The 27,134-nt window shown below is 36.0% G+C and overlaps 5 protein-coding genes across 9 annotated transcripts; 3 read left to right on the top strand and 2 right to left on the bottom strand.

Moving 5' to 3' along the window:
• The first annotated feature begins 2,787 nt into the window (after positions 1 to 2,787).
• LOC111904353 (cyclin-U1-1) lies at positions 2,788 to 3,933 on the top strand. The gene is made up of 2 exons (XM_023900119.3): positions 2,788 to 3,339; positions 3,503 to 3,933. The coding sequence occupies exons 1-2, from the start codon at positions 2,939 to 2,941 to the stop codon at positions 3,801 to 3,803; spliced, it is 702 nt and encodes a 233-aa protein (XP_023755887.1). The 5' UTR covers positions 2,788 to 2,938; the 3' UTR covers positions 3,804 to 3,933.
• Positions 3,754 to 6,896, bottom strand: LOC111904351 (APO protein 1, chloroplastic). 4 transcript variants are annotated; one of them, XM_023900118.3, is made up of 4 exons: positions 6,446 to 6,896; positions 5,332 to 5,518; positions 4,892 to 5,253; positions 3,754 to 4,798 (listed from the first exon to the last, which is right to left on the bottom strand). In XM_023900118.3, the coding sequence occupies exons 2-4, from the start codon at positions 5,485 to 5,487 to the stop codon at positions 3,973 to 3,975; spliced, it is 1,344 nt and encodes a 447-aa protein (XP_023755886.1). In that variant the 5' UTR covers positions 5,488 to 5,518; positions 6,446 to 6,896; the 3' UTR covers positions 3,754 to 3,972. The 4 variants fall into 4 exon arrangements, with proteins under 4 accessions (XP_023755886.1, XP_023755884.1, XP_023755885.1 ...); XM_023900116.3 differs by having other exon boundaries at positions 4,892 to 5,259; positions 5,332 to 5,538; positions 6,446 to 6,890; XM_023900117.3 differs by having other exon boundaries at positions 4,892 to 5,259; positions 5,332 to 5,503; positions 6,446 to 6,890.
• An 851-nt stretch (positions 6,897 to 7,747) lies between these two features.
• LOC111904354 (peroxisome biogenesis protein 22) lies at positions 7,748 to 10,256 on the top strand. The gene is made up of 8 exons (XM_023900121.3): positions 7,748 to 8,084; positions 8,434 to 8,646; positions 8,747 to 8,794; positions 8,940 to 8,996; positions 9,087 to 9,188; positions 9,316 to 9,381; positions 9,503 to 9,604; positions 9,839 to 10,256. Exons 1-8 carry the CDS (start codon positions 7,992 to 7,994, stop codon positions 9,941 to 9,943), a joined length of 786 nt encoding a protein of 261 aa, XP_023755889.1. The 5' UTR covers positions 7,748 to 7,991; the 3' UTR covers positions 9,944 to 10,256.
• Positions 10,257 to 10,446: 190 nt separating this feature from the next.
• On the bottom strand, positions 10,447 to 15,759 carry LOC111904355 (zinc finger CCCH domain-containing protein 40). 2 transcript variants are annotated; one of them, XM_023900123.3, is made up of 12 exons: positions 15,397 to 15,537; positions 14,143 to 14,877; positions 13,868 to 13,978; positions 13,729 to 13,759; positions 12,768 to 12,897; positions 12,631 to 12,687; positions 12,439 to 12,536; positions 12,274 to 12,345; positions 11,960 to 12,192; positions 11,708 to 11,886; positions 11,437 to 11,574; positions 10,447 to 10,731 (listed from the first exon to the last, which is right to left on the bottom strand). In XM_023900123.3, the coding sequence occupies exons 2-12, from the start codon at positions 14,189 to 14,191 to the stop codon at positions 10,651 to 10,653; spliced, it is 1,179 nt and encodes a 392-aa protein (XP_023755891.1). In that variant the 5' UTR covers positions 14,192 to 14,877; positions 15,397 to 15,537; the 3' UTR covers positions 10,447 to 10,650. The 2 variants fall into 2 exon arrangements, with proteins under 2 accessions (XP_023755891.1, XP_023755890.1); XM_023900122.2 differs by lacking the exon at positions 14,143 to 14,877 and having other exon boundaries at positions 15,397 to 15,759.
• An 8,022-nt stretch (positions 15,760 to 23,781) lies between these two features.
• Positions 23,782 to 24,609, top strand: LOC111904363 (uncharacterized). The gene has a single exon (XM_023900135.1). The coding sequence runs from the start codon at positions 23,782 to 23,784 to the stop codon at positions 24,607 to 24,609; it is 828 nt and encodes a 275-aa protein (XP_023755903.1).
• The last annotated feature ends 2,525 nt before the right edge of the window (positions 24,610 to 27,134 follow it).

Below are 27,134 nucleotides of genomic sequence, written 5' to 3'. Positions count from 1 at the left end.
CCCTATTTGCAAAAATTAACTCGGACCGTCCATTGTTTGGTTAAAAGTTGCACGTGTCATCCCTTCAGACATAAAAAGACAATTTTGCCCTTATTTATTTTTCTGATTTATTTTCTGTTTATTTGTTATTTATTTATTATTTATTGATTTGTTTATTATAAAAAAAATTATTTTTTATCTTTAATAAAAGAAATATGTTGTAAACCCTAACTCCCTAAGCACTTCGTCTCCCTCCCCCCACCCCCCCCCCCCCACCCCTCATTTCTTCGAACTCCACCCAAACCAAAATCGGCGACCCCCTTATGCTTCTCTGACGATTCTATATCCACCATCACAGGTCTTCAAAAGTGCAATGATTTCAACTTTTAACTTCAAGAAAGTTTTCAACTTCAACTTCATGAACTTCAAAAACAATTTTAGATTTGCAAATCTCAACAAGGTCTTGAAGGATTCGAGAAAAGAATGAAAGATATTAGACGTGTTTTCCATATCTTTCTGGTGATGGATTCTCCCATTACAAAAGAAGATCGAGAGGACGTGACTTTGCTCCAATGCATCATCGTTGCTCAACGCAGGTTCTGATGCATCACCACCATCGGATTTTCTGATTCCAAACTCATCTCACCACCTCCGATTCCTGGTGGTGATGCTCGATCTGAAAGCCCCAAAGTGAAATCCATCATGAAACCCCCCAAAATGCTAGATTTGAAACCACACATCTCCTGTTGATCTACTTTCGTAATTACATCTCCCCACTTTCTTAAAACCCTAGTGCACAAGTGATGATGGTGACCTCTCGTTTGTTCTTTCTGTGTGTGTGTGTGTCGTATTAGCAAAAACACACAAGTTGCGCGTGTGTGTATGTGTGTATGTTTTGTGTTTCTTTACTCTATTTAGGAAGATGATTGAGGAAACATATGACAATGAATGCTCAAGGGTTTCAGGAGAAAATCAGGTGAGAGGAAGAGAAACCGACAGTGGTGATGTTTTTTTCCGATGATGTTCCACATCTCCGACGGTGGTGGTACTCGTCGGACGTGAACAAATAAATGGAAATATGGTGGTGGTTAGTGGTGGTAGTCGAGAGGGTTTCCGGTGGTGCTCCATGAAAGGCCTAATATGCTCAAAAATCATATTAAAGTGATATTGCTAAATAACATACAATACTAATGGGTCACAGTAATAACAATTTGATACAATTGATTGTTTATTAGAAATTGATTTTAATAAATATTCAATAAAACTCTTATAATTATATTGAAAATTATTTGTTTCATGGAAATAATAATTTTCATTAGCAAGTAACATTACATTGTTTCATATGGTATGAATTAATAAGTCATGCACAACTTTTTGGACTAGTTGAAAACCTTTTGTCTTTTACTTAAAAGACAAATTTTATATTTTATAAACCTTGAGTTTATAAAATACAAACTAACATTCTTCTTCTTTATGCAATTTTCGAGATATACATAAAAAAAATGTATGACTTGTCTAATCATGCTTTAAAGTCATGAGAGACATGCTTATGACAATGGGGACAAGCTTGCTTAAAGTGCTAAGGACTAATGGTTAATAACTTCACTTTATGCATATAAATAAGAGGGTTTGCATTTGGCAAGAGTGCTCATTCCTTCCTTGAGGAATATGGCCGAAAGTTCCACTTCTTCTCTTATTCTCTCTAGTTTTGCTTTAAAGACTTGGAGATTACTTGCATTTATACTCTCTTGAAGTTCATATTTTGGTTATGAACTTCAAGCTTAAGAGTTTATGAGTTTGGGACTAGCATCTACATCAAGTTGAGTCATTGTTGGTGTCTCAAAAGGTTCCACATTCTTCATCAACTTCCAAGCCTCCCAAAAGGACTCAAAGGATTACAAAGGTTGTTATTTTTTTACCTCTTCTTTGGTTGATGTTTAAATCTTTCTATAACTTGCAAGAAGATCCTTGGTGGGTATGAAATGTTTATGTCACTTCAAAATTAAAGTCTTCCATTGCCATATTTTTCAAGTTTATGAAACTATTTTTGAATTAAAACCCAACACTTCATTTTTCCGGTGGTGGTGTTTAAGTTTTCAGTTCCGTTAAAAATAATTAGAAATATATAAAAAAAATAAAAAAAAATGAAAATGGCATTATAGTCAATGTCATGTCTTGTAAGGGATGAAACATGCAAATTTAAACTAACGATGAATGAAACATGCAAGTTTTAATCAAACAAGAGACAATCCGAGTTAATTTTTGAAAATAGAGACTGAACATGCATTTTATCGGCTACACGAGGGACGATTCGTGTAATTTACTCTATTTTATCATCATCTCTTTTTCCCGTTTTATTCGGAATCGTTAGCCATTATAAGTTTATAACCTTTTAATTAAAGAGATTAATATATAGTGTTCTTCAAGTGGGTTTTCCTGAAGTTGGGTTTCCACTTTAAATTCGGTGTTCAATTTTGTTATTTTATGTTTTGATTATAACAAAAATTCGGTGTTCAATTTAGTTATTTTATGTTTTGATTATAACAAAAATTAACAATTCATTGTATTTTAACTAAACTGTGTATTATAGACAACTTTTTAAGTTAAATTACCAAATCAAATTATATAATCACATTTATTCTTGATCATTTTGATTTTCTTTTCTCTAATATTTTATCATTCTACATACCCATTGGTCTTATTGTTGGATCTATAATCTAACAGACTCGAAATGTAAATTTTACCCTTTATGAATCCGTTATATAGCTTTGGAACCTGTTAAAGGAGAAAGAATCATAAGCAAAATATATTACGGCTCCAAATTCAACATGGATATAGTCCGGGGGTATTAGTGTAAACTTTTCATGAGGCCAATAGGAATAGATAGACATGCATAGGACCAAAATTCCCATCCAATAAAATACTCACCCTTCTCCCCAACCCCACAACTGCTTCATACATGTTAGCCATCTCCGTCACCGATGATGGCCAGAACCGGCTGCCGGAGCAGAGCGAACAGGATCCGTCGACCCCAAGAGTGTTGTCGATCTTATCTGTTGTTCTGGAAAGACTAGTGAACCGGAATGAGATATTGAGTTTAAGCAGCGGCGGCGGAGTACCTGCACGGCTGGGGAAAAACTTGGAGGCGTTTCACGGCGTTAGACCGCCGGCAATCACGATAGCCAAGTATCTAGACCGGATATACAAGTACACAAACTGTAGCCCGGCTTGTTTCGTGGTGGGGTATGTTTATATAGACCGGTTGGTTCACAGACATCCCGGTTCGCTAGTGGTGCGGCTAAATGTTCATAGATTGCTTGTTACAAGTATTATGGTGGCTGCTAAGATTCTGGATGACGTGTATGTCCTCATTTCTTTCTCCCTAATTTACACATTATTATTTTATTAAAATATTTTAATTTTATATATTAGTGATGTTTTTATTCATTCTTACTATTATTGTATTTTGAATGATCTTATACAAGATAATAAATAATTAATTTGATTTAATGCATGAAAACAGACATTACAACAACGCATTTTATGCTCGAGTTGGGGGTGTGACGAATGCCGAGTTAAACAGGCTTGAAGTGGAGTTCCTTTTCATGTTAGATTTTGAGCTCACAGTCACCTCTCGTGTCTTTGAGAGTTATTGTCTCCATTTGGAAAGGGAAATGATACTATGGAATGGAACTACGACACTCAAGATTGAAAGACGAATTCACACAACAAACACCATCGAAGACATTGCTGAAATTCCGATAGAAGAAGACATGGAAAGTTTCTCTTCAACTCTTTCAAATGGAAATGGTGGCCTTACCTAAAAATTTACATTTTTATCCCCGTTACATATTGTGAATGGGAATTACATATACATATATCCAAATTTGAGTTTTCTTGTATGGGATCTTTTGTAATGTTTTATATAAAGCTACAAACGAAATGAATTTACCACTCCAATTCTAACAATAACACTTCAACTATTGTCATTTTTTAAGCAACTAACCGAGCCTCCTCGTTATCCGGGACCACAATATCGAGCCTCATCATCGGCCTGTACTTACGTGGGACCACCGCCCCCGCCTGCACACACATCTCAACCACCACCGGAGCCTTCCCATAAAACCGCTTCAACAAACTCTTCAATGGCGGGCCCTTCAAATCCCGAACATGCCACACGTAATTTGGCGGGAAAACCTCGTCCACCGTGGCATCCTGCCACCCGTGTTTCCCGTCTCTCCATTGATGCTTAAACTCCCCACAAAGCTTCGCGTTATGGCCCCACGGGCCCACATGGACCTCCGAGCAATACCCACACGCCTTCACACTGTATTTCCTCATAAGCTTCCCCACACCCCATCTCACTTTCTCATACGCGTTTAGTGTGGAATGTGCGATTCCGACCACGTCTGATTCCGCCGGACACGAGAATCGCTCGAGAGCACGGTGCGTGTCGAGTTCCAAAACCTCGGAATGCGGCGGCATCTTCGGCGGTTCGATGGTTCCACCGCGGTCGATTACTTTTTTGCCCAACATTCGGATGGGTTGGGTTCTTCGGCGTGAAGGGTATTCTGGTAATTCGACACCGGCTTGGATGCAGAGCTCAACGACCGCCGGGATTCTATCGTAGTCGAATCGTGTTTCGTGTTTGATTCGGGTACCGTATGGATCGAATTGATGGTATGATTCGATAGGGAGAAGAATGTCAGTTATTGACCCTTTTACCCATAAATGGAAGCTTCTTCTGTTTGCACTGTTTGGACCATGGCAAGTCTGAATTTCATGGCCTGTGGGACCCACGTGAACCTCCCCGCATTCGCTGCATAACAACAACTGTAAGTGGAATCAAATTTTGAAAGAGCTAAAAGATAAGAGAATGAATGAAAAGGTGTGTGAGTATGACAAGACAAACCTGCAAGCATGAACAGGAATGACATGGAGAAGCTGTGAAAGACCTTTGATCAAGATCTTCCAAGCATCAACAACTTCATAAGCAACTGGAACAAGATCAGGAACAAGAAGCCCGTTCTTCGGAGGCTCAAGGAGCTTTTCTATTCCTTTTTCTGCTAGTTTTTTGTCAGCTCTTGAAGTTTCTAAGATCTTCTTTAGTGGGATTGGAAATGGTTTCTTCTTTTGCTTAGGTAATACAGGAGGAAGATCTGTATTTTGAGGGTGGGTTAAACATTTCTTGTTTCTACGAGTATCACGAACAGGGTGGAAACATGCAACAATGGAGGTTCTTGATTTTTTTCCACAATGTAGTTTATGTTTGCGCTGAAACTAGAGAAATAAGAGAAATGAAGATTCGAGATGAATTTAGAAGAAGTAAATTGATTGCAATGGTTAGGTTACCTGGTGGCATTTTTCAAAGAAGAGGGATGAAATTCTGTCATTGGTATGAAGGTTATGAGATTGATGACTCCAATTATATGCAATATGGTGTTTATGTGTGGAAAATGATCCGAGTATAGTTGGGGATAGACCACCTAAGTGTAGAACAGGCTCCATGTTCTTCAATACTCCACTGTTGGAAGCTTCACTGTATTAGAAAGGAAGAAACTGAAAACTCTTCCATTTAAAAGAAGGTAATGATACGAGTGCTATATAAAGGAAAACATCAACAAACACTGAGAAACTATAAACTTATGACAACAAATCGAAGAAAAATGTTATTTGGGTTGATAATTGTAACAAAAACGAATACTTTTCAACTTCGGAATTCTGAAAAACAAGATGCTAATAGAATTTAACATATCTATATTAATTTTCGCATAAGGAAATTACTAGGGTTCACAATGATGATGAAAGTTCAGCTTCTTGTTCTGCTTTTTACCTAAATATATGGAAACAATGTGCTTAAATATTTTGAGATTAAGGCACAATACAGCGAATCACATACTCACAAAAAGAACAAATAGACAACAGCAAAATCTTATGTTAAGAAAACGTTTATTAAAAATTCCGGGTGTTTATGAGTTAGGGCTTTTTGGTAGAATCTGAATGATTCATATCTGAATCATTGCACAGGCTCTGAAAAATATGCATCCGAATGAAAACAGGTTGTTTGGTTAGAAATCCGGATGATGGTGCTAAATGATAAAAATGACCATTTTACTTTCTGAACTATTTTCTTTTGAATTAAAGGTTACTCTACATTAATCAAAAGTTTGACAGATTACAGTAGCTATTTCTTTGTTCAAACACAGAATTTCATAAGCCAAAGTTAATAGATACAGTGGAAGCAGAATCACTTGTTAAGCCAGGAATTACTATCACAAGAGGCCTTCTGAACTATTTTCATCAAAATTTCAAGCATTTCAACAACATACCAAGCAAAAATCGACTTTCAGCATAAGAACGCCACAAAATTTCACCCCCCCCCCAAAAAAATCAGCAAGGTTTCAACAAGAAAATCATCTCAGCAAGAAAATCATAAAAAATATACATGATTTTTACAACTTCTTACAGATTTCAGAAAGCTGGAAAGAGTGGCGCTGTGCGACGGTTTGGTACCGTCTGCCGGTGATGTGCGTGGTCGAACAGGGAGATGACGTCGGAGGATGGAGGGAAGCGCTGAGTTGGGGCAAACAAGAAAGGAACACGGCGGCGCTGGAGTCGGTTGGAGGTGGGAGGAGACCGGAGGGATGAGGAAGTGATGGTGGGTGTGTGTTTGATGGAAGCGCGAGTACGAGGGAAGGCGCGGCTCTTTTTATTACCGAATCAGAGCTGCCTCTTATTATGAGGCATTACTGTGGCCGGTGGCAGGATGGGGATTTAGGGGGAGGAGCTAGAAGAACGGAAACGCGCCGGCGGGGGAACTACGAGTTATGATTTTCAGGTCCGGAAAAAGAAGTCAGAAAATATCTACTGTCTAGTGACAAGAGGCCCTCGTATTGTGCTTTATTTATATAAAGAAAACCCTTGTACTATAAGGAATTGGCATATAAAGTCCTCACATTCTAAAATACTTTATTTAAGCCTCTTTTTCTTATAAATAAAAATAATTATGGTTGTTGAAGCAAATAAAATAATAGTTTTAGTATTATCCACCATATTGATATCTACGAGTCTCTCACGAACATAAACATTTGCTTATCGATGTCAAAAGACGACTATAATATTTTCGAAATTGTAAACTTGTGATCAAATAAAATCTTTTTTGTTCAAACTGGAGCTTGTAACCACGTATCTTAAAAGGTATTTCATTTAAATTATTTTGTGGATCTATATACACATTCTTATATAAGACCTAGTTCATAAGTATCGGGTCCCTTTCATATGATATGACTGATATCAAAACATCAGCTGAAGCACATGTCTTTCAAAAACACCTCAAACACATACAGATTGTAGTTTGACAAGTATATTGCTACCAAATCTCAAGTTACACTTTATAGTGAATGAAACATCATACAAACAATCATGCAAAAGTAACATACTACGTAAAACAAAATCATGTGTTTCCATTTCAAACATATTTCTCAGATTTGGAAATAGGCTTACGTTTCGTATTCAAATCCATGTTATCTCGTCTCGGGAAAATCTGAAACACCGGAGGATGTGGTAGGTATCACTTTTTGGATTTCCTTTAAACATGGGACCATATAAAACGAATGAGTATCCATCCGCTTAGATCCAAGTTCTAAACAATCCATTTCGGATTGAATGGTCATTTTTATAAACATTAAAAATTTAGTTGTTTTGTATTATCTTTCATAAATATATGGTAAAATTTGTGAACATCCATATATTTTATATAATAAACAATCAAAAATATTTTTTTATTCGAAAAGCGCTAACCATAGGTTCCCATTTCTTCCTTCCGATGTTCTATTGATATTCGTTCACATTATCCATCATACTTCTCACCAACGACTGCGTACCAAATTCATCGATCAAATCCCCTGCTTACCCTGGATCTCTCTCCGCAGCGCTAAAAGTCCCCATAATAGCTCACAATTTTCTTCTTCCGGGTGATAGCCCAAAGTCATTAAATTGTTATCCCTAGAGCCATGGCTGATTACTCAAAGCAAAATTTGTTACAGCTGATTAAGAGAATTGGGGTTTATCTATCCACCAAGGTTTCAAAAATCTTAAACATCCAGGTTCAAACATCTAATTCATTATACCACCTTTCAGAAATTTATGAGTTGTTTCAACAGTCGATATTTTTGTGAAAATTGATCTGCAGCTGTTGTTGAGGTTATTTTCATTGAATAAATATATGTCTGTGAAGGTGGAAAACCTTAAAATTAGGGTATATCATAAGAGTAATGTCAGCTGTCCGCTGTCCTGGTTGTACTCTAGCCGTAAACTGCCGTACCTTTCAATTGGGAATATTAAATTGGTTGATGTTTCATTATCTGACAAAATCTCATGCTAAAATTACTTTCTTCTCCATTGTAATTGTTACAAATAATTGATCGGATTGATTAACAAGATCCCGGTGTTCAGGATGTGCGATCTTTTTGGGCTATAGCGGGACTTGCTGTTGCAGTAATTTTTACATGGAGAGCATTAAGGTCGCCTAATGGATCTCAAAGAAGACAACCTAAACGACGATCTCCCTCACATAACAATGAAAATTCGTTACCTTCTGGTGTTAGTTCATCTTCCCAAGATTCAAGAACACAAAATGCTACGAATGAGTTTTTTCAGCCTGCAAATGTAAATTGAAATCTCAACAGAAATTCTTTACCAAAATCTTCTCATTCAACTGTGTATTGTTTGGCTTTTTACTTACAAATTGTTTGATTTATTGCTGCAGGCTACTTTGGGACAAATAGTCAGGCAGAGATTAAGTGATGGAAGGAAGGTATGTTTGTTTAATTTGTCAAATATTTAAAATACTCTGAAGTAAATACAAATAAACTAGTAATGATGATTAAATAAATGCATAATGCTATATAATTTTACTCATTTACATAATGGTTTTTGTTGTATTGTTGATTTTGGTGCAGGTAACATGCAGGTTGCTTGGGGTTATACTGGAAGAAAACACTCCCGAAGAGCTTCAAGTATGTGATAGTTTCATGTCATTGTCTTTTTTACACATTAAAATCTTGATGATGATTAACATAACAATAATTTTGATTTTGTTTCTATAGAATCAAGCAACAGTGAGATTATCTGTATTGGAAGTATTGTCAGAGATCACAAAGTATTCTGATCTTTATCTCATGGAAAGAGTTGTTGATGATGAAAGTGAAGTAAGTATTTCCCTTTTTGGGTATCATCCGATTGCTATAATCTAAATATTAAGGTCTAGTTTAAGCAGATATTAATGCATTAAAGAAAAGATGTGTTGATGAATTTAATATTTTTTTGTGTATGCAGGAAAGGGTTTTGACAGCATTGGAAAATGCTGGGGTTTTTACAACGGGTGGCCTGGTGAAAGAAAAGGTAATGAGTGTAAGACATTTATTGTTTATATGTTATAATTTGTGGATTGAGTTAATAAAAATGTCAACTTTATTGTGTATGTGTTAATAATTAGTTGTGTGATGATATGTTGTAATGGCAGGTGTTATTTTGTAGTACAGAGAATGGACGTATGTCATTTGTTCGACAGCTGGAGCCAGACTGGCATATAGACTCAAATCCAGAAATTACTTCTCAGTTAGCGGTAAATATGTTTACCTTGGCTTATTAGTTAAATGTCTAGAATACCCTTCAATGATGATAGTACTACTGCAAATCCAAGTCATATCATCAATTCTTTAATTCATTAAGTCAAAAAGAAACAAGCATTTGTGGTAATAGGAGTAGATTAGATTTGTCAAAAAAAAAAAAAAAAAAAAAAAAGTCTTGTCCTTATATCTAATGCATTTGTTGTTGTTTTTCCTTGAAATGATGACAGAGGTTCATCAGACAGCAGGTTCACATTTCAACAAAAAGTGAACGAACTGCATCATCAAATGTCTTCAACTCTACATCATTGGAACAGTTTTTTGGTGGTGTTTGACTTTTGGGGAGAAAAAAGAAGTCAACGATCAGCAGAGCTCTTTCTACTCTCTTGTCTTGTTTGCATCATACTCATGCCTTATGAAGAGATTCAAAAAGCTTGATGGTTGTGGATTAGATGTGGTGGTAGTTTATGTAAGACAGTGGTTCTTGATTCCTTGTGTAGTTTTTATTAGACAAAGAAAAAGAACACACTAGCTAGTACTATAATGACCCTGTTTTTTTAGGCTTTTAGATTGTTTTGTAAGAAAGAACATGTGAATTACCATTGATGTGATTACACCACCTTAATAAGCTTTGCATGTTTTATGTTATGGTGGCTATGTTTTTTTTTCATCAAGTGTCTGTATGAGTAAATGATAACACATTTATAGAAAATAGTTATGGTTTGGTAACTTTGATCCCTATATATATATATATATATATATATATATATATATATATATATATATATATATATATATATATATTTAAACAAAAAACATACAAGCATTGGAAAGCAGATGAGGTCAGAACTTGATAAATGGACTTGAATGAATAGACGACTAGACATAAAGTTTTACCACAATTCTAAACTGATTCCAGTTATCCAATACCTAAAGGTGCAATGCAAAACTTAAGTAGTATTTACAGAACTTTGGAACATCATCATCAATCCTCTAATCATAATCACATTTTTCTTACAGTTAAAAATGCATGAATAAGTAGTCAAACAATATCCACATCCAGCATCTCATCGTCATCAACCACATCCACATTATTCTCATCATCATCTTTTCCCCCCTTGTACTGCAAAACCAAAATTCAAAATCCAAAATTAAATCATCACTCACTCACTTTGCATATCTCAAATCTCACATGAAAGCCATCATCATGTTAAATCCCCACTATAAGAACCTCCTACATCCAATCATGGTCTTGGTAAAAATGTTTTCATTATTTGTCAGATGTCTAAAATACCCTCTTCAATAATGGAGAATCTAATCTATCTGAAAATGAATAAGCGTTGCAATTTTAGTTGGGTGGATAAAGTATTATGTTATGTTAACTCTCTACTAATTGTCTTAATTTGACCTTGAATATCACACAAACTTCTTTCGATACCAAACTTGACATGAACATATTCATTCAACTCCAAAGGAAAACAAGAAGGATGAATGGGTTTTACATTTACTACTATAGTTTTGATATTCAAAGTCAAAATAAATAAGCAAAATACTTACTAATAGAAAGCAAAGAATTTTTTTAAAACAGCTTCCATTTCATGCCAAACTCTCAACTCATAATTTCTTATGAAGTTGGCAGATGGCAAGTACTAACAGAGGATCTTTTTGAGTAAAATGATATATAATTCAGAAATCTAAATCTTAAGGTGTTTTAGTGGTACTTTGATCAAGACTGATAGTCAAACACACTTGTTGTAATTTGTGTGTAAAGGTAATGTAGCAATTCTTAAGAAATTAAAAGCAAAATGAAGATAACTACTTATCTGACCTGTTGTAAGTAAGCACTCTGTTTCTGTGCAATTGGAAGAGGAAGAGGAAGCGGAGGTGGAGGTGGAAGTGGCAACTCTTCATCAACTTCATCCACAAAAGTTGTTGCCATTCTAGTAGTGGATTTTGCTTCCTTAAACTGCTCAATTCATTCAAAAATAAATACACATCTATCTAACAGCTAAATTTCATGATTTTAATTGAACTATAAATTTATCCTATAATACAATTACAAACAACTAGAAGATATTTGTTTAAGTAGGAAAAGGCACCTTATTATCTCCCAAGGGAAAGCTGGTGAATGTGTTCTTTCTTCTTGTAGGTTTGTCATAGTTATTAACAAAAGGCCTAACATTCCTTATTTCATCGTTTTTCTTTTGACCAAGATGTGGGTCCGGGTCCCATCTAGAATGCCTTTCAAATCTCATATTTCTACCACCAACCCATTCTCCTGTTAAACAAATCAGTTTCTTAATTCTGTTTCAAACAGAAGACAAATTCATAAATCATAAATGTTATGTTACCTTGTTTTGATTTTTCATCAGCATCTACCATGTGAACCCTCATCCTTTTCTTGCTAGGGGAATAGGAATCCTTCACTAACATCTCATCCTTATCATATTTGGGGCTCATTAAGACATTTCCTAAAGTCTCTTCATCACTTAATAATATATTAATGCTAATATCCTCTTCATTAGCAGCAGCTCTAGCATCAAAACCAAGCTGATCCCCAAGTCTTTCAAGACGAGCTTCTGATCTATATACATATTCCAATATCTGTTACAAAACAATTAAGGGGCAAAAATGGAAATACAAGAAAATGGAAACAGATCCTTGCCTCTTCAGTTCATCTTGTATCTTTGAGTGGCGATGATTCGCCTTCACAAATTTCCTAATTTTGGAGGAAATTCTGAAATATAAAAAAAAAATAGAATTTGTAAAAAGCAAAAAAGAGTGTAACAGAAAAAGTTCTAGTTAAGATTAGCTATGATCTATGACATACCTTCTGCATTCCTCTTTCTCTATGGACAATTGCATATCAAGCTCTTTAATTTTGGAATTTAAACTATCTTCTTCTTGGATCCTTTCTTCCAAATAGATCTAAGCACCATTATGTTGATGAGAAAATATACGCTAACATTTGAAAAAAAAAAAAGGAAAAATAAATAAATAAATAGTAGTCCAATTAACTCACCTGCAGTTGCTCCTTGTGATCTTCTAGCATATCTATTTCAGATTGCACATGCTTCAACTAGAAGGAAACACAGAAAAGTAAGCACCTGAAAGGTTTGACCTTTATAGTCAAAAAAAAAAAAAGATTGGTAATCAAACCTGATCATCCTTAATCTCTGTAGATGAGGCTTTTGTTTCTCTGCCTTGCTCACCCCCATCTGATAATTTAAAGCTTCCGGAATATTCACTTTCACCATCAAAGTGATGTCTCTTTCTATGACTCCATTCACTAGATTACACATATGAAATCAAGGTTATAAAGACCAACTATAAGTATCCTTTGCACTTAAGAACATAAAACATAAGCACTGAAGATCACATTTCAAGTTAAGTGCATAATTTGACATGTTTATATGTAATATGCCCAAGTGTGTAAGTTCAAATATAACCTTAATCATGGTTTAAAATCCAGAATGACAAATGACAAGCATTAAAAAAGAGCAAGGTAAGAAGGAAAGACAATGTACTTTGAGGAGCTTAAATAATAAGCCTTAAAATCTGGAATGTAATTGTTGAAAGTTTAAGGTGTCAAAAGAGAAAATGTGTAACATTTACAGTTACACTAAGCAAGAAAGCAATTGGCATATCATGACCCCTAAGCCTTTTGTAACCTATGTAAAAGCTCAAATAGATCTATAACCATGTTATAAACATAATATAAGTTTTTAAAGATTAAAAAGACGATAACTGAATCAGAACTTGATAGGAGTTAAGTCAAGATAGACTACCAAAAAATGCTTGAGGAAATACAAACAAGGTGAGTATGTTATTGATTTACGTGGTGTATATGTGCTATGTATAAATGTTTATATGCATGAAAGAATGTTTATGAATGTTTACGAAAGAATGTTTATATGCATGAAATAAATAAATCCGTGGACAAGAATAGATGTACAAGATAAGCATGCGAAAGCACCCAAAAGTGAAAAAAAGGTATCACAAGAACCCAAGAAACATATTAGCCTACTCAAATATTCAGGTAACTTCAGAACAAAAAACAAATAAAAAAAGAAGTGAGAAAGGGGCAAAAACAAAGAGATATATAACTTCAGAAACACACCTCTTTTTCCCAAATCTTGGAGAACTATGTCCTGCAACATAAAACAAAAGAAGTTTCACAAATAAAGAAATTGTACAAACAAAATAAGAAGTGAGGATATTGAAGAAGTTTGGCTATAAGGCTAGAGGTAAGTTCTAACCTTGAGATGGGATTCTGTCTCTTGCATCTCTGTCAAGAGAGTTTCTATGAGGTGGGGAGCGATGTCTGCCAATCTTATCTCTTAAATCAGCACCTCTATAGTCCTGCCTCCCTACACAATATGAAAACAATAATTTCCAGTAGGTTGAAGACGAGTATCCTCTTAATCATTGCAAATAAGATAACCATGTGGGCCATAGTCATTAACAAAATATACACCTTACCATTAGATAGAACCACATCTTAATAGAATAATGAAAAGTTATGGTGCCTAACCTTCAATCGACTTCCAAAGGGGCCAGTCCATAGAAACTACACCTCTCATATAAAACGGAAAGAAGTGGATATGTAATATATCCTAATTTTGAGGTATAATATTGAGAATACTTTCACATGCCGTGGAACGGATAAGAAGATGATAGATTTTCTCTTCTTGAACAATATGAATATAATATTACAATATGTCTGATATTCTCCTTGGCTGTATGATATTTCATGAAGTGAAGGAGTCAAGAAGAGAAAATAGCAGAGACTCCATCCTGAATGCGAGAACTTAACAGAAAAGTGTTTGAATGTATGAAAAAAATCCATCTGATGACGTGCAAGTTATGGAAGATAGAGTGAATGCCCATGAAGATGAAGTTCCCGAGAATAATACCATAAGCAGCAATAAGAAAAACCAACCAGCACAACCCCCTCTGATGAAAACATGATATGCCTGTTGGATGATGTCTTGATAATTGATAATGGGATAAGAAACTGCTGATACAGTTATGAGTCCCAACAGAAAAACTTGATGACATATCTCCAGTCAATCAAAGATATGTTGGATGTTTGCTGTTATACATATACTCATAAAAGCATTATCTGCTGCAACCTGTTGACTTAAGCTAGATTTAAGAGAAGTTGAAACTGCAGCCTAAAGAGCTCAAAGAGAGTTGTAGAAGCTCTAAGACATATCAAGGATCAAATGGCCACTTGGGAAACAACCAAAATGCAAGCATGGGCCTACTGGAGTAGGTCAGATATTAAATGGAAATGCAAATAGTTAGATCATTAGATGCAAAAACCATTCAAAAAATCAATGTATAAACTTTAACAAATGATCATAAATGGGAAGCATACAGGAATTGGTAGTTCCATGAACCTTCTTTACCCTATCAATTAAAATTTAATATACAAGGATTGATAAATCATAATGGCAGCAATAGTATCCACTGTTAGAGTACCATTGCAAATTTGCAATCAACCAATTTAATTGATTATTGAACATTTCTCTCATATATGTTATTCTATCATTATCGCAGCATGGTACCTAAAATTAGAGAAAGGGACAGAGGGTATGCTAGCGCTAATCAACTATGGTCTGTGGTCTAAGAGAAACAAACACATATATAGTGGTCATCGTTACCCTAGTGGCCTCCTGCAATATTTAATGATTCTCAGATCCTGTTATCACTCTCTAACCGTATGCTAGCCCTAATTGAAACATAACCGGTGTTAATGATAAATTAAAGCGAAAATGCGTACCATTGAAGGAGGACGAAGAAGTATTGTAGCGACGGAGCTCGGCATCGCCATGGGCAAAGGAGCAGCTCTGACGATGGCATTGACCCTTTCTATACAGTACGCATATCCTCGTTTTGAACAGTTTCTGTCCCACCATGATCGATTCGATTCCAGAACTAAATATATACAGAGAGATTAAGAGATTTATGCTTATCAATCTCGGTCCGTTGACGCTATGAATGTCATACAGAGCAAAAGGAAAAGATGAACTGCTGCGAATGGAAACTCGAAAAAACTCCTAATGCTCGTCAGTGACTCCGACCTCAAAATCCCAAAGGAACACCCCCGCAGAGACTAGGGTTGTAAATTGTAGTGATATCAAAGGGATAATGACTAGGGTAATAACCTGTTTGTCCATTTTAGCTACCTAACCCGTATTTTTGTGCGTATTACACCATTAAGGTTATTATAATCGTTTACAAATAGTCCTTTTAACTAGAAGAAGCCGGTAAAAGGAGTATTTATAAACGGTTATAACAACCTTAATGGTGTAATATACACAAAAAATACGTTGGGGACCTAAAATGGACAAACAGAAAACGTTATTACCCTCCTAAGTCATTATCCCGATATCAAATATCAATTTTGCAGAATTGTCTATCTGAAAAAACGTATTTTCATCAATTTATATAATATAAAATATATTTAGGGGTTAAAGAATATGCGGATGTGATGTAGTTAATATTGTATATAGAACATTTGAAATTATGTAGTTTTGGTTTAAAACTGTTCAAATCCACTTTGTAATATTATATCCCAATTAAACGCAGGTTAATTGTATCCGAAATAAAATCGTACATGTTTATTTTTTTCCCCCTAAACTTACTCACATGTTCTATTCTACGTTAGGGAAATCGAAAATAAAAAGTATGAGGACAAGGAGAAATCTCAAGAAACGATGCTAAATTTTAAAGATTTACAGGGGGTAGTGATCGGAACAAAAGTAGGAAAAAACCAATTTCACCACTCATTAGAAAGGGTTTAATAAATATTACGAGTGATCATCACCGGATAAATTAATACATATGTTTTTGTTAACTTATTTAAAAATTATAGATTTTCACTATCGATGTAAACCTCACTTGGTGGAGTTTTGGATTGTAGAAAGAAATTACGCAGTTTATTTTTATTGTATAACTAAGTTATGTATAGACACAGTTGCCAAAATAAAATAAGATAAAAACTAATGATAGATTGATTTGCAAACAATTATTATTATATAAAATTTCATCTAGCATTGTTATTTTAAATTAATATATAAAACGGTTTGGAAATATCAACAATATTCTATAAGTGAAGATTAACTATAATATTTATAAAATTATTATGTTGTACAATAAAATATAGAATTTAATAAACAAAAAAAACAAAAACAAAAACAATTATACAATATATTAAAGTTCTCTGTTTTTAGCTACAGTATTCCTTGCACTCTTTTGTCAAAATGCATCCTTCAAATATGTTGTTCTTGCTGTTGGGGTTTTTCCATCTTTTTAACTCCTTTGTTATGCATTTTGTTTTTTCTATTTGTTTTTCCTTTTTTTTTTTGGTTCAGCTCTCCTTGCTGACGCCTTATTTTGTATGAGACGTGTCTTCTTTCCCTGTTCTACTTTCCACGTGTTTCTTTTTTGCTTCTTTCCCTTTCTTCTTCGCTGAATCTTCACCGACTTGCCTTCTCCTATGTCGTTCTTTTCTTTCTCAGGTAATCTCTTTCGCTTCTTTTTGTATTTTCTTTACATTGGCCTCTGTCTTTTACGCACATCTTTTTTAATGGATGTTCGGGCAAAGCGGCCAGCTGTGTCTTCTTCCTCCTCCTCTGCTCCTCGGTCTCGCAGGTCTCGACATCTTGATTTCTTCTCCGGCCTTCCTCAATATGTTGATTCTGGTGATTGCAGCTGTGTTTGTGAATTATGTGGTGCGTATTTCTGGTATCTTGAAAGGGTTGCTAAGTTTTCGACACCTGCTCATCCGAGGTATAGTCATTGTTGTCGGGATGGAGGTGTTGTTCTTCCATATCCTCCTGCATTTGACCCCGATTTCGTTGCTCTTTATGAGAATGTAAGTTTTATGAAGGATATTAGGGCATATAATAGCATGTTTTCCATGACTTCTTTTGGGGCGAATGTAGATCACGCTGTAAATGAAGATTGTGGGCCTTATGTTTTTAAGATATCTGGGCAGATTTCTCATACGATTGGATCACTATCTCCGGATCCTGTAAAGGGTCCCAGGTTTCTTCAACTCTATCTATTTGATACAGACCACGAAGTTTAAAACAGATTGAAGGCGATTGATGGTCCAAGGAAGAGGGATTTAGATGGTAATATTGTCCATTTTCTTGTAGGGTTCTTGGGGGCTAATAATGAATACGTACGCACATTTAAAACTGCTAAGATTATGGCGGATGAGTGTAATCTAGACGTGTATGCAGTCCGTCTATTTAACAATGTGCCTGATCGTACATACGGGTTGCCCTCTCCTGGATCTTTAGGTTGTATAGTAACTGGAGATGATGCAACCTGCACCACGTATGACATTGTTGTGTTTTCCCACTCGGGTCGACCTAAACGGATTAGTAAGCTACATCCAAGTTATATGCCCCTGCAATACCCGCTATTGTTTCCATATGGTGAGGAAGGATGGTCTCCCCGTTTGAAGATGGGTAATCGGAGAGGAGCTACTGCAAAAAAACCTTACTGTTAACATGTATTACACTTATTATATTCATGCTAGACGCCATATTTGGTCCCCCATAGTGAACGCGTCTAGACTATTCCAACAGTATTTAGTAGATGCGTACACCTGTATTGAAGAGAGCCGTCTTGAGTACATAACCAAACATCAGTCTAATCTTCGAAGCGATTATGTTAGTGGCCTGTATGACGCTCTATCAAAAGGGGACAGAGAGGCGCGTACTGTTAGGAAACGGGTTTTCTTACCTGCATCGTTTACTGGTGGGCCTCGGTTTATGTATAGTCACTATCAGGACGCACTTTCGATTTGCAGAGTGTATGTGAATCCACAGTACTTCATTACATTTACCTGTAATGTAAAATGGTTCGAGATTACCCGTTATATGGAAACACATCGCCAAAGAGATGTTCATAGTCGGGCGGATATCATTGCTAGAATCTTCCACATAAAGGTCCATGAATTCATAGACTTCCTTAAGGCGGATAAACCTTTTGGAGCTGTCGATGCATGTACGTCTTCTTTTTCATTTGTGTTGTATATGCCTTCTTTGTTTAAGAACCCTTTTATGTGGCTTTTGTTAACCGTTCTTATGTTTACGATAACAATTTACTTCTGCTTTTAAAAGTTTCCCATATTACTCTTCTTGGTTTTTCGGTTACTTCTACCTTTTAAGATTTGGATTTGATGATTAGATCGAAGAAAATGAATGATATTACAAATGAGGAAAATAAGTGAATGTTATGTTGATTTTCCTCTGGTATATGTAGGCAATGGTAGTGTCAGTTTTCATGATCTGAGGTTGCTACAAAATGTTTGAGTTTTCATTATTTGAGGTTTTGGTTTAAATCTACCTAATTTATTATTGACCATTTTGCCCTTCTATAATTTATGTCCTAAAAAAAAGGTTTTTTTTTTGCCTTTTGTAGCTGATATCACTTATAAGTTCTTCAAGGGCAGTATTGGAATTTGTGGTTGATCTCTGTGGGTATGGAAGCTCCTGTTGTTCCTTTTACTGTTATGGTTTTGAAGTCCCTTTCTATTCATGATTTTTGTTATGCTGTTCGATGTAACTGTTTATTATAAAGAAGTTCATGCTAAGAAGCATTATCTTATTCCATTGTCAAAATATTTATGTACACATTTGACAATATTGTTTGATTTTTTCTTTTTTTTTTTTTATAAATTTTTGGATTACCTGAATAAAAATTATTTTTTTGGTAATGTTGATGTTGATGATTCATCTGTACGGGTTGTCAAATGTATTTATCAGTGCTTTGAAAAATGAATACCTATCAGTAAGTATTCATTGATGAATTTATTTGTTTTTTCTCTCAGTTTCCGTTTTATTAAGAAATTTCATTTATTAGTCAATTATGCCCTTGCTGTTAGCTTTTTAAAACAAAAACTTAATATCAGAAATTTCATTTATTAGTGACTTATGCCCTTGCTGTTAGGTTTTTAAAACAAAAACTTATATCATAACCCTTCTCTTTTCATGTATTCTCACCATTTATTAAAAAAAACATAAACGGGTCATCCTAAATGTACAATTTTTATAGCTATATACTTTTGTACTATATATGCCCTCTGTCAGCGGTTTTGACTGCGTCTCATATGTGGCTGTATGTACGTCTTCTTTTCATTTGTATTTTATATCACCTTTTTGTTTAACAACCCTTGCCTGCTGTTTTTTCTGTCCATTCTCATGTTTGTTATAATAATTTACTTCAGCTTTTACAAGTTTCCCATATTACCCCTCTTCGTTGTTGGGTCCTTTTAAACATTGCCACATTTCCATTTTGGTTAATCATATCTTTTCTGCAATTTTTATTAATGCTTCATACGTATTTCCTTATCTGCCCTTGTGTCCACCGTCCCATTTTTAATATTACCTTTACAATAACTCCTGTATTTTCTTTTCAAATCTCCATGTAAGATGAAAAAATTTTACATTTAATCTACATCTTCTTTCTGCACATAAGCCAGAATTAAAAATATGAATCTCAAAAAGATTACATTACCAATAATACACTACATTTATACTAAATGGACACTGTTTATACTTACAGCCTTAGCTTATGAAAATTTATCACCGTTTATCCATATGCATTGTAAATACATCATCAATAATGATATTTCTTATGTTTAGAATAAAATTTACTATTATCCTGTTCTATTCTACTAATGAAACTTTTCAAAACTTTCCCATTTTAACCCCCAACAGATTTTTCCTTTTAGTTCTTTATCTCATTTGGAAACCATACATGCTATGTTTACAATAACATTTACCATTATCCTGTTGACATACCCAAACCTTTTTTTTAATTACACTTTCAAAACTTTCCTACTTTACCCCTCAACAGAATTTTATTTTTACTTTTTTTTTCATTTGGATTCTTCCCAGTTGTGCCTTTCCTTTAAACCATTCTCTCAATACATAATAGATATACGAATTGAGGTTTCGATACAAAGTTTCTTTTTAATAAAATTATGGATTTTCGCAGCATTTACCTATATATATTGGATAATAATTTTTAGTTTTTTCAGTTATTTGGTTTTTTGCCTGATTGTCATATCAAACCTGTTGTCCCAACCCACAATTAAAACATCAAATATTCAACTATATATTAGGGGTGTGCATGGGTCGGTTTGGGTCGGTTTTGGACTCAAACCCAACCCAACCCATAAATGGTCGGTTTCTGGTTTTTAGAACCCAATAGGATCGGTTTTTGGTCGGTTCGGTTTCTTGGGTTCTGAGGTCGGTTTGGGCGGTTTTTCGGTTTCTTGGGTTCAACCCATACACTCACGGGTTCTGGGTTTAAACCCATGGGTTTAAGGTTTTAACCCATTTTCCATAAATGAAGCAACAAGTTAGATACTTCAAAAAATAACAAATTGAAGTTAAGTACTTCAAAAAATATGAGTCTTACAACAAATAGTCAATTACAACTTACAACTAAAGCCCGAAATAGTCTATTACAACTAAAACACAATCAAGTATGGGTGGTTTTTCGGGTTGGATGGGTCGGTTTCTTGGGGCGGTTTGTCGGTTTTAAGTATGGGTCGGTTTCTTGGGTTGGATGGGTCGGTTTCTGGTTAGAAACCGAACCCGAACCTGATTTTTCGGTTTCTAAAAATATCAAACCCAAACCGTTGGTTTTGCTTCGGTTTCGGTTTTTTCGGTTTCGGTTTTGTCGGTTTTAGTCGGTTTCTCGGTTTTTTGGTTTGGGTTTGCTCACCCCTACTATATATGCGTTCCCACCAAATATGTCCCCCTAAAAATGTTTATGCTTATCAAAAAATCTCAAATATGCCCTCTTTATTCTACTGATATAAAATTCTACAGCTATGAATTTCGTCCTATCGAAAATATGTACAGATGCAAATTTTGCACCGTTTATCTTTTTACGATCGATAACAATGGTTATGTTTACAATAAGATTTACTATTATGCTCTTTGCATATCCAAACTCTATTTAATTAGGCGTTTTAAAAGTTGCCGAATTTACCTCTCAACAAATTCTTATTTTTAATGTTCAGTATCTGTTTAACATACAGCTTGTTTATCTTCTTTTTTTTAATCATCTATGTATATTCTTCATAGGTTACCTTTTGACAATGCAGATTTGTACACCATTGAATTCCAAAAGAGAGGTCTTCCCCATTGTCATACTCTATTTTGGGTAAAGGCAGCTGACAGGATAAGAACCGTAGCTGATGTTGATATATATCACAGCGGAGCTGCCAGATCCTGTCACAGATTCGAAACTGTATGAGACAATAACTAGTTGTATGACACACGGCCCGTGTGGACTGATCAACCCAAAAGCTCCATGTATGAAAGATGGTAAATGCAGCAAGCGTTTCCCTAAGCCCTTTCTTGATTCTACATTGTTTGACATAGAAGGCTACGTTCGTTACAAACATAACGCATCTGCGCACCATATAAATCAACATGGACAACTTATAGACAACGGTTAGATTGTGCCTTACAATAGAAGACTTTCCTTACGCTTTCGCGCACACATCAACGTCGAATATTGTGGATGGAACATGATGATAAAATACCTATTCAAATACATCTCGAAAGGAGCAGATCGTGTTAGATACACAATCCAAAAAGCAGAACAACCCGATGAATCCACCCCTGTCATAACCTCTGGTAATCAGGACGCGCCACAGAATCCTCAAGTTTGATCTGAGGACGAGGTGAAGAATTTCCTAGATGGTCGTTACATCTGTCCACACGAAGCAGCATGGCGCATTCTAAACTTTCACATACACCTTCGGCATCCGCCTGTTCAGGTTCTCTCTGTACACGAAGAAAACATGCAACAACTATTGTTTAAGGAAGACTCAACAATACCAGAAGTTCTCTCGAACCCATACAACACCATCACAACTCTTGTAGGGTGGTTTCGCAGCAATACAAGAGATCCAGCAGGCCGTCACCTTAATACCCAAAAGCTTATAAATGGGAAAAGTCTTTCAAGTCCTGGAGCCCTCGGGTTGATGAGTCATCAAAGATGATTGGGCGGCTTGTGTTCGTCCATCCTACGTCAGGCGAATTATTTTATCTACGTATGTTGCTTTGTCACTAAAAGGGTTGTACGTCTTTTCAAGACTTACGGACTGTCTCCGGTACCATTTACCCAACCTTCAGAGCCGCTTGCAATGCACTAAACCTAATAGGCGACGACGCCGAATGGCTCACCGCATTCACTGAAGCATCCGTTTGGGCAACTTCGCCATAACATCGCTCTCTTTTCTGTCAACTTTTGCTTTTCTGCGAAGTTAGCAACCCACAGACACTGTGAGAATTCGCGTGTGAAAAAATGAAGGACGACTACTTACACGCAATGAAAAGGGAAATGCCAGATAAGGATGTTGCCTCTTTTACGAACATCATCCAGCAGCAACTATTAAACAATCTAGATAACACCTTCCGTTCTTCTGTCCCATCTAAATCAATTAATGGCTGTTTTCGGTCTCCTAATTCCTACGAATCAAATCAATGGTATTTTGCAAAATCGCCTTCTACTTGAAGAGATGAGCTATGACAGAGAAGCCCTAAAAAGACAACATCAGATCCTCCTGCCACAGCTAAATATCGATCGGCTTTCAGTCTATAATGTTGTTAGAGAGTCAATTGAAAATAGAAAGCAAATACTCATGTTCGTCTATGGACATGGAGGTACTGGAAAGACATTTCTATGGACTAATATTATCTCCTACCTAAGGTCTAAAGGAAAAATTGTATTGGCGGTTGCAGCTTCCGGGATCGCATCTCTGTTGCTTCCTTCTGGAACAACAACACATTCAAGGTTCAAAATCCCAATCGACCTGACGGAAAAAAATCCTGTGATATAAAGAAAAGGACATTTCTCGCTGATCTTTTACAGCACATCACTCATTGTTTGGGATGAAGCACCTATGAGTGACAGAAGATGTTTTGAATTTCTAGACCGTTCACTCAGAGATGTATTAGATTGTGATGACCAACTGTTTGGTGGCATATTTGTTCTTCTTGGTGGTGACTTCCGGCAAACACTTCCCGTCCTACCAAAAGGTACACGATCAGAGACCATTAGCTTAACTTTACCGAGTTCATACCTATGGTAGTTCTTCAGAATCTGTCTACTACGTAGGAACATGCGAGTTGACTCATCCGAAATAACCGTTAATGGTTCGATGTCTGCATCGGCTTTTGCAGCATGGTTGCTGCGCATCGGAGACGAAGCTATTGGTGTACCAGACAAGGACGACCCACAAGACTCGAGCTTCATCGAAATTCCAGATTCTCTCCTGATAAAACCAGGATCTGAGTCTCTGAAAACCCTTATACACTTTGTTTATGGAGATACCACACTTACAACCCCAACCGTGGCTGACCTTTTAGTGAAAGCAATTGTGTCACTTACGAATGATACAGCTGATGACATAAATGAACAGATCATAAAGATGGTTACATCGGACGGAAGAACGTATAACAGTTTAGATACAATCCAACCAAATGGAAAATATATGTCAGATTTCGAAGGCCTATATCCGATTGAATACCTAAACCACTTAACCTTTCCAGGAATACCCCCGCATGAACTGAAACTCAAAATACATTGTCCAATAATGCTCTTACGAAACATCAACCAAAAACAAGGCTTATGTAATGGCACAAGTTTGATAGTTTCCCAGTTGCTACCAAACGTAATTAAAGCAACAATCATGACTGGAACTTGCATTGGAAAACGTGTATACATACCACGTATAAAGTTTATACATAAGTCGCTAGACATACCCTTCACTTTCTCACGAAAACAGTTCCCATTGAAAGTCTGCTATGCAATGACAATCAATAAGAGCCAAGGGCAATCTTTGCGTAGAATTGGAGTTTACTTACCACAACCTGTCTTTTCACACGGTCAACTTTATGTCGCCCTTTCACGAGCAACGTCACCAGATTCGATAAAAATACTACTATAGACTAACAGCCCAACACAAGAGAATCACACAAAAAAATGTCGTTTTCAAAGATCTATTGCAGAAAGTTGCTACAACCGAGGTCTATCGTATCACTGCCAACCATCTTTCCCATATTCGCATACCGTTCCTCCAACATGATCGAATTTTTCGTTCTGTAACTCATTATCATTCCTATTATTTTTTCCCATATTTCGAACGTCAATTATTATTATTATTATTATTATTTCGCATCAATTAAATGCCGCACATTTCAATCTTCTTCTTTACATACTGCACCTTATTCACATATGACCATAACACTAATTCCCGTACATTTCTTCCAAGTAGACACTTGACATCACCGATGACCAACATCTCCGACCTTAAGACAGACGGGATTGGGGGTCCCTTACAAGTTAGGATACTACGGAAATGGAGACATGATGTCCGACGCTATGAAACCTAGTACCTAGGTGTTGACAAATTTGTAAGTTATTTCCAAATAAATCTATGGAAATTTTTATTTTACTTTCATACACTAACTTATATTTCATTCATTTTTTGTTTTTATAGGGCGATGCTATACAGATTCTTGGCCAATGAACCAACCAGAGTTATATCAAATCTGTACTAAACGTCATGGAATGTTACACAATATCAGATTATAGCTGCCCAAAGCTAGACAAGTATCAAAAGTTCCTTGAAAACGACTTCTACATTGACGTTGGACTCATGTCTGTAATTGAACACATTCCAGAAACAGTAACTATACCCAAAACTTGGTTCCGTTTCCTCACAAAAACAAATCTTATTGAACTCGGAGAAACACCGCCTTACTACCCAGGTATTTCTCTAAACCCTCCACACAATTCAATATCTTTCTCTCATACACTTGCTTTTTACTTATTTTCAGACTACATCGGTGTCCTATCGAAAATCAGGGACTGCACGAAAATAGGTGGAGAATCATTTGTCCTGCTTATACTAACAGACGAAAGGTATCTATAACAACCAACAAAATTTAATAACCATTACTCTCATATGGAACTAATACAAAACAATGATTTCAATGTATCAGTGGCAGTGAAATCGCAATCAACCTATGGAAGGACTGTATAGGAAATCCACAAAAGTTCGACCGCGCCTCCCTACATCCACCACCCGCAACAACTGTTGTAGCAGTCACGAACCTAAAACCGTCCATCTCAAACGGTATTATACCATACATACCATCACACACATACCGTCACCAACTACCATATTGTCCCTGGTCATATATCTAATGTTCAAATCATTTATGTACAGGAGCACTACGTCACGGCTCATCACACGCCACGCACATCTATGTCAACCCCGATATACCAGAAACAATATCTCTTACAAACCTGTAACACAACATATTATACACACAAATTACATATATCACATTCAATACTCTATAATAATAACTCTATCACATCAGCTTTACAGGACCCTCACGACCGCTACCACCAATACCAGGAACACCCACTACTCTATACGAGATGAAGTCAAAAAACAGATCAAAACTCCTGGTAATATCAAACTACTGCTACTCTATCGACATACACTAATCAACTCACCCATTTCCATGAACCTACAGGACAAAACCTTCCTTGTGCGTGCATCCATTAAAGACTTTGTCTACCAAAATAGTTGGTACCAAACCACCTGTCCAAATTGCAAAGATCCGATCTTTAGAAGAGGCAAAAATTGGTTCTGCAGCGCTCATGGACATATCGACAAAGCAAACTACACGTAATTATCATTCGATTAACATAATATATTTAATTACCCTACATACACAATATTAACGAATATGTGACGTTAATAGGTACAAACTATCCGTCATCGTTAGTGATGCGACCGACACAATCACCGCAACCATGTCAGAGACCTCATGTCGGAAACTCCTAAAATCAACCCTTGACAACATCCTATCCAACAACCCGCTAACAGATGGACATTTTCTACCTCAGTCCATTACAAATCACAAAGAAGAACCAAAGAAAATGTCCATCCAAATGCTCAGAGGATCATCTCCACAAAACATACGTTTCATAATAATAGACCACGAGACATTAAAAATGACGACCGACACGTCTATCCCGACAACACCGGCTCCAACCCAAATAGCAAGAAAGCAACAAAACGACACCTCACCAGAGCCATCTACAGCAGTTCAAAAAGTTGCATGGTCCTTATCGTATGACCCTTCAGGTACATACATATTCACATACAAAAAAATTTACATGCATATGTTTAAACAATCTACTGACACTTAGTGAACACAACACAGGTTCTACACCGGAAAATATTCCAAAGCAGTCCAACAAATAACAACCAAGTTGGATGCTCAACATAATGACCCTCTTCCAGCTCTACTAATGTCTCTATGTTTAGTCTTACAACAATAACATCATGACACCCTCTTCTCTTGGATATGAATGATGCTATCGCAATGCTGTTTTCGTCTCATATTCTTAGTTCACACTTTCACATTCCGATATTTTTTCAACACCAGTTGT

Source organism: Lactuca sativa, chromosome 3 (assembly GCF_002870075.4).
Source record: "Lactuca sativa cultivar Salinas chromosome 3, Lsat_Salinas_v11, whole genome shotgun sequence".
Taxonomy (NCBI): domain Eukaryota; kingdom Viridiplantae; phylum Streptophyta; class Magnoliopsida; order Asterales; family Asteraceae; genus Lactuca; species Lactuca sativa.
This window is presented reverse-complemented; position numbering and strand designations above follow the sequence as displayed.

Excerpts from the sequence above, each read along its gene's own strand:
- LOC111904353 (XM_023900119.3), top strand. The coding sequence starts at position 2,939 with ATGTTAGCCATCTCCGTCACCGATGATGGCCAGAACCGGCTGCCGGAG. Across the intron at positions 3,340-3,502 it reads GCTAAGATTCTGGATGACGT|ACATTACAACAACGCATTTT; the intron begins GTATGTCCTCAT and ends GCATGAAAACAG.
- LOC111904351 (XM_023900116.3), bottom strand. The coding sequence starts at position 5,487 with ATGGAGCCTGTTCTACACTTAGGTGGTCTATCCCCAACTATACTCGGA. Across the intron at positions 5,260-5,331 it reads TCTTTGAAAAATGCCACCAG|TTTCAGCGCAAACATAAACT; the intron begins GTAACCTAACCA and ends TTATTTCTCTAG. Across the intron at positions 4,799-4,891 it reads ATTCCTGTTCATGCTTGCAG|CGAATGCGGGGAGGTTCACG; the intron begins GTTTGTCTTGTC and ends GTTGTTATGCAG.
- LOC111904354 (XM_023900121.3), top strand. The coding sequence starts at position 7,992 with ATGGCTGATTACTCAAAGCAAAATTTGTTACAGCTGATTAAGAGAATT. Across the intron at positions 9,189-9,315 it reads TTGTTGATGATGAAAGTGAA|GAAAGGGTTTTGACAGCATT; the intron begins GTAAGTATTTCC and ends TTGTGTATGCAG. Across the intron at positions 9,382-9,502 it reads GTGGCCTGGTGAAAGAAAAG|GTGTTATTTTGTAGTACAGA; the intron begins GTAATGAGTGTA and ends TTGTAATGGCAG.
- LOC111904355 (XM_023900122.2), bottom strand. The coding sequence starts at position 15,532 with ATGGTGGGACAGAAACTGTTCAAAACGAGGATATGCGTACTGTATAGA. Across the intron at positions 13,760-13,867 it reads AGACAGAATCCCATCTCAAG|GACATAGTTCTCCAAGATTT; the intron begins GTTAGAACTTAC and ends TTTATGTTGCAG. Across the intron at positions 12,193-12,273 it reads ATACAAGATGAACTGAAGAG|ATCAGAAGCTCGTCTTGAAA; the intron begins GCAAGGATCTGT and ends ATATGTATATAG.
- LOC111904363 (XM_023900135.1), top strand. The coding sequence starts at position 23,782 with ATGCGAGTTGACTCATCCGAAATAACCGTTAATGGTTCGATGTCTGCA.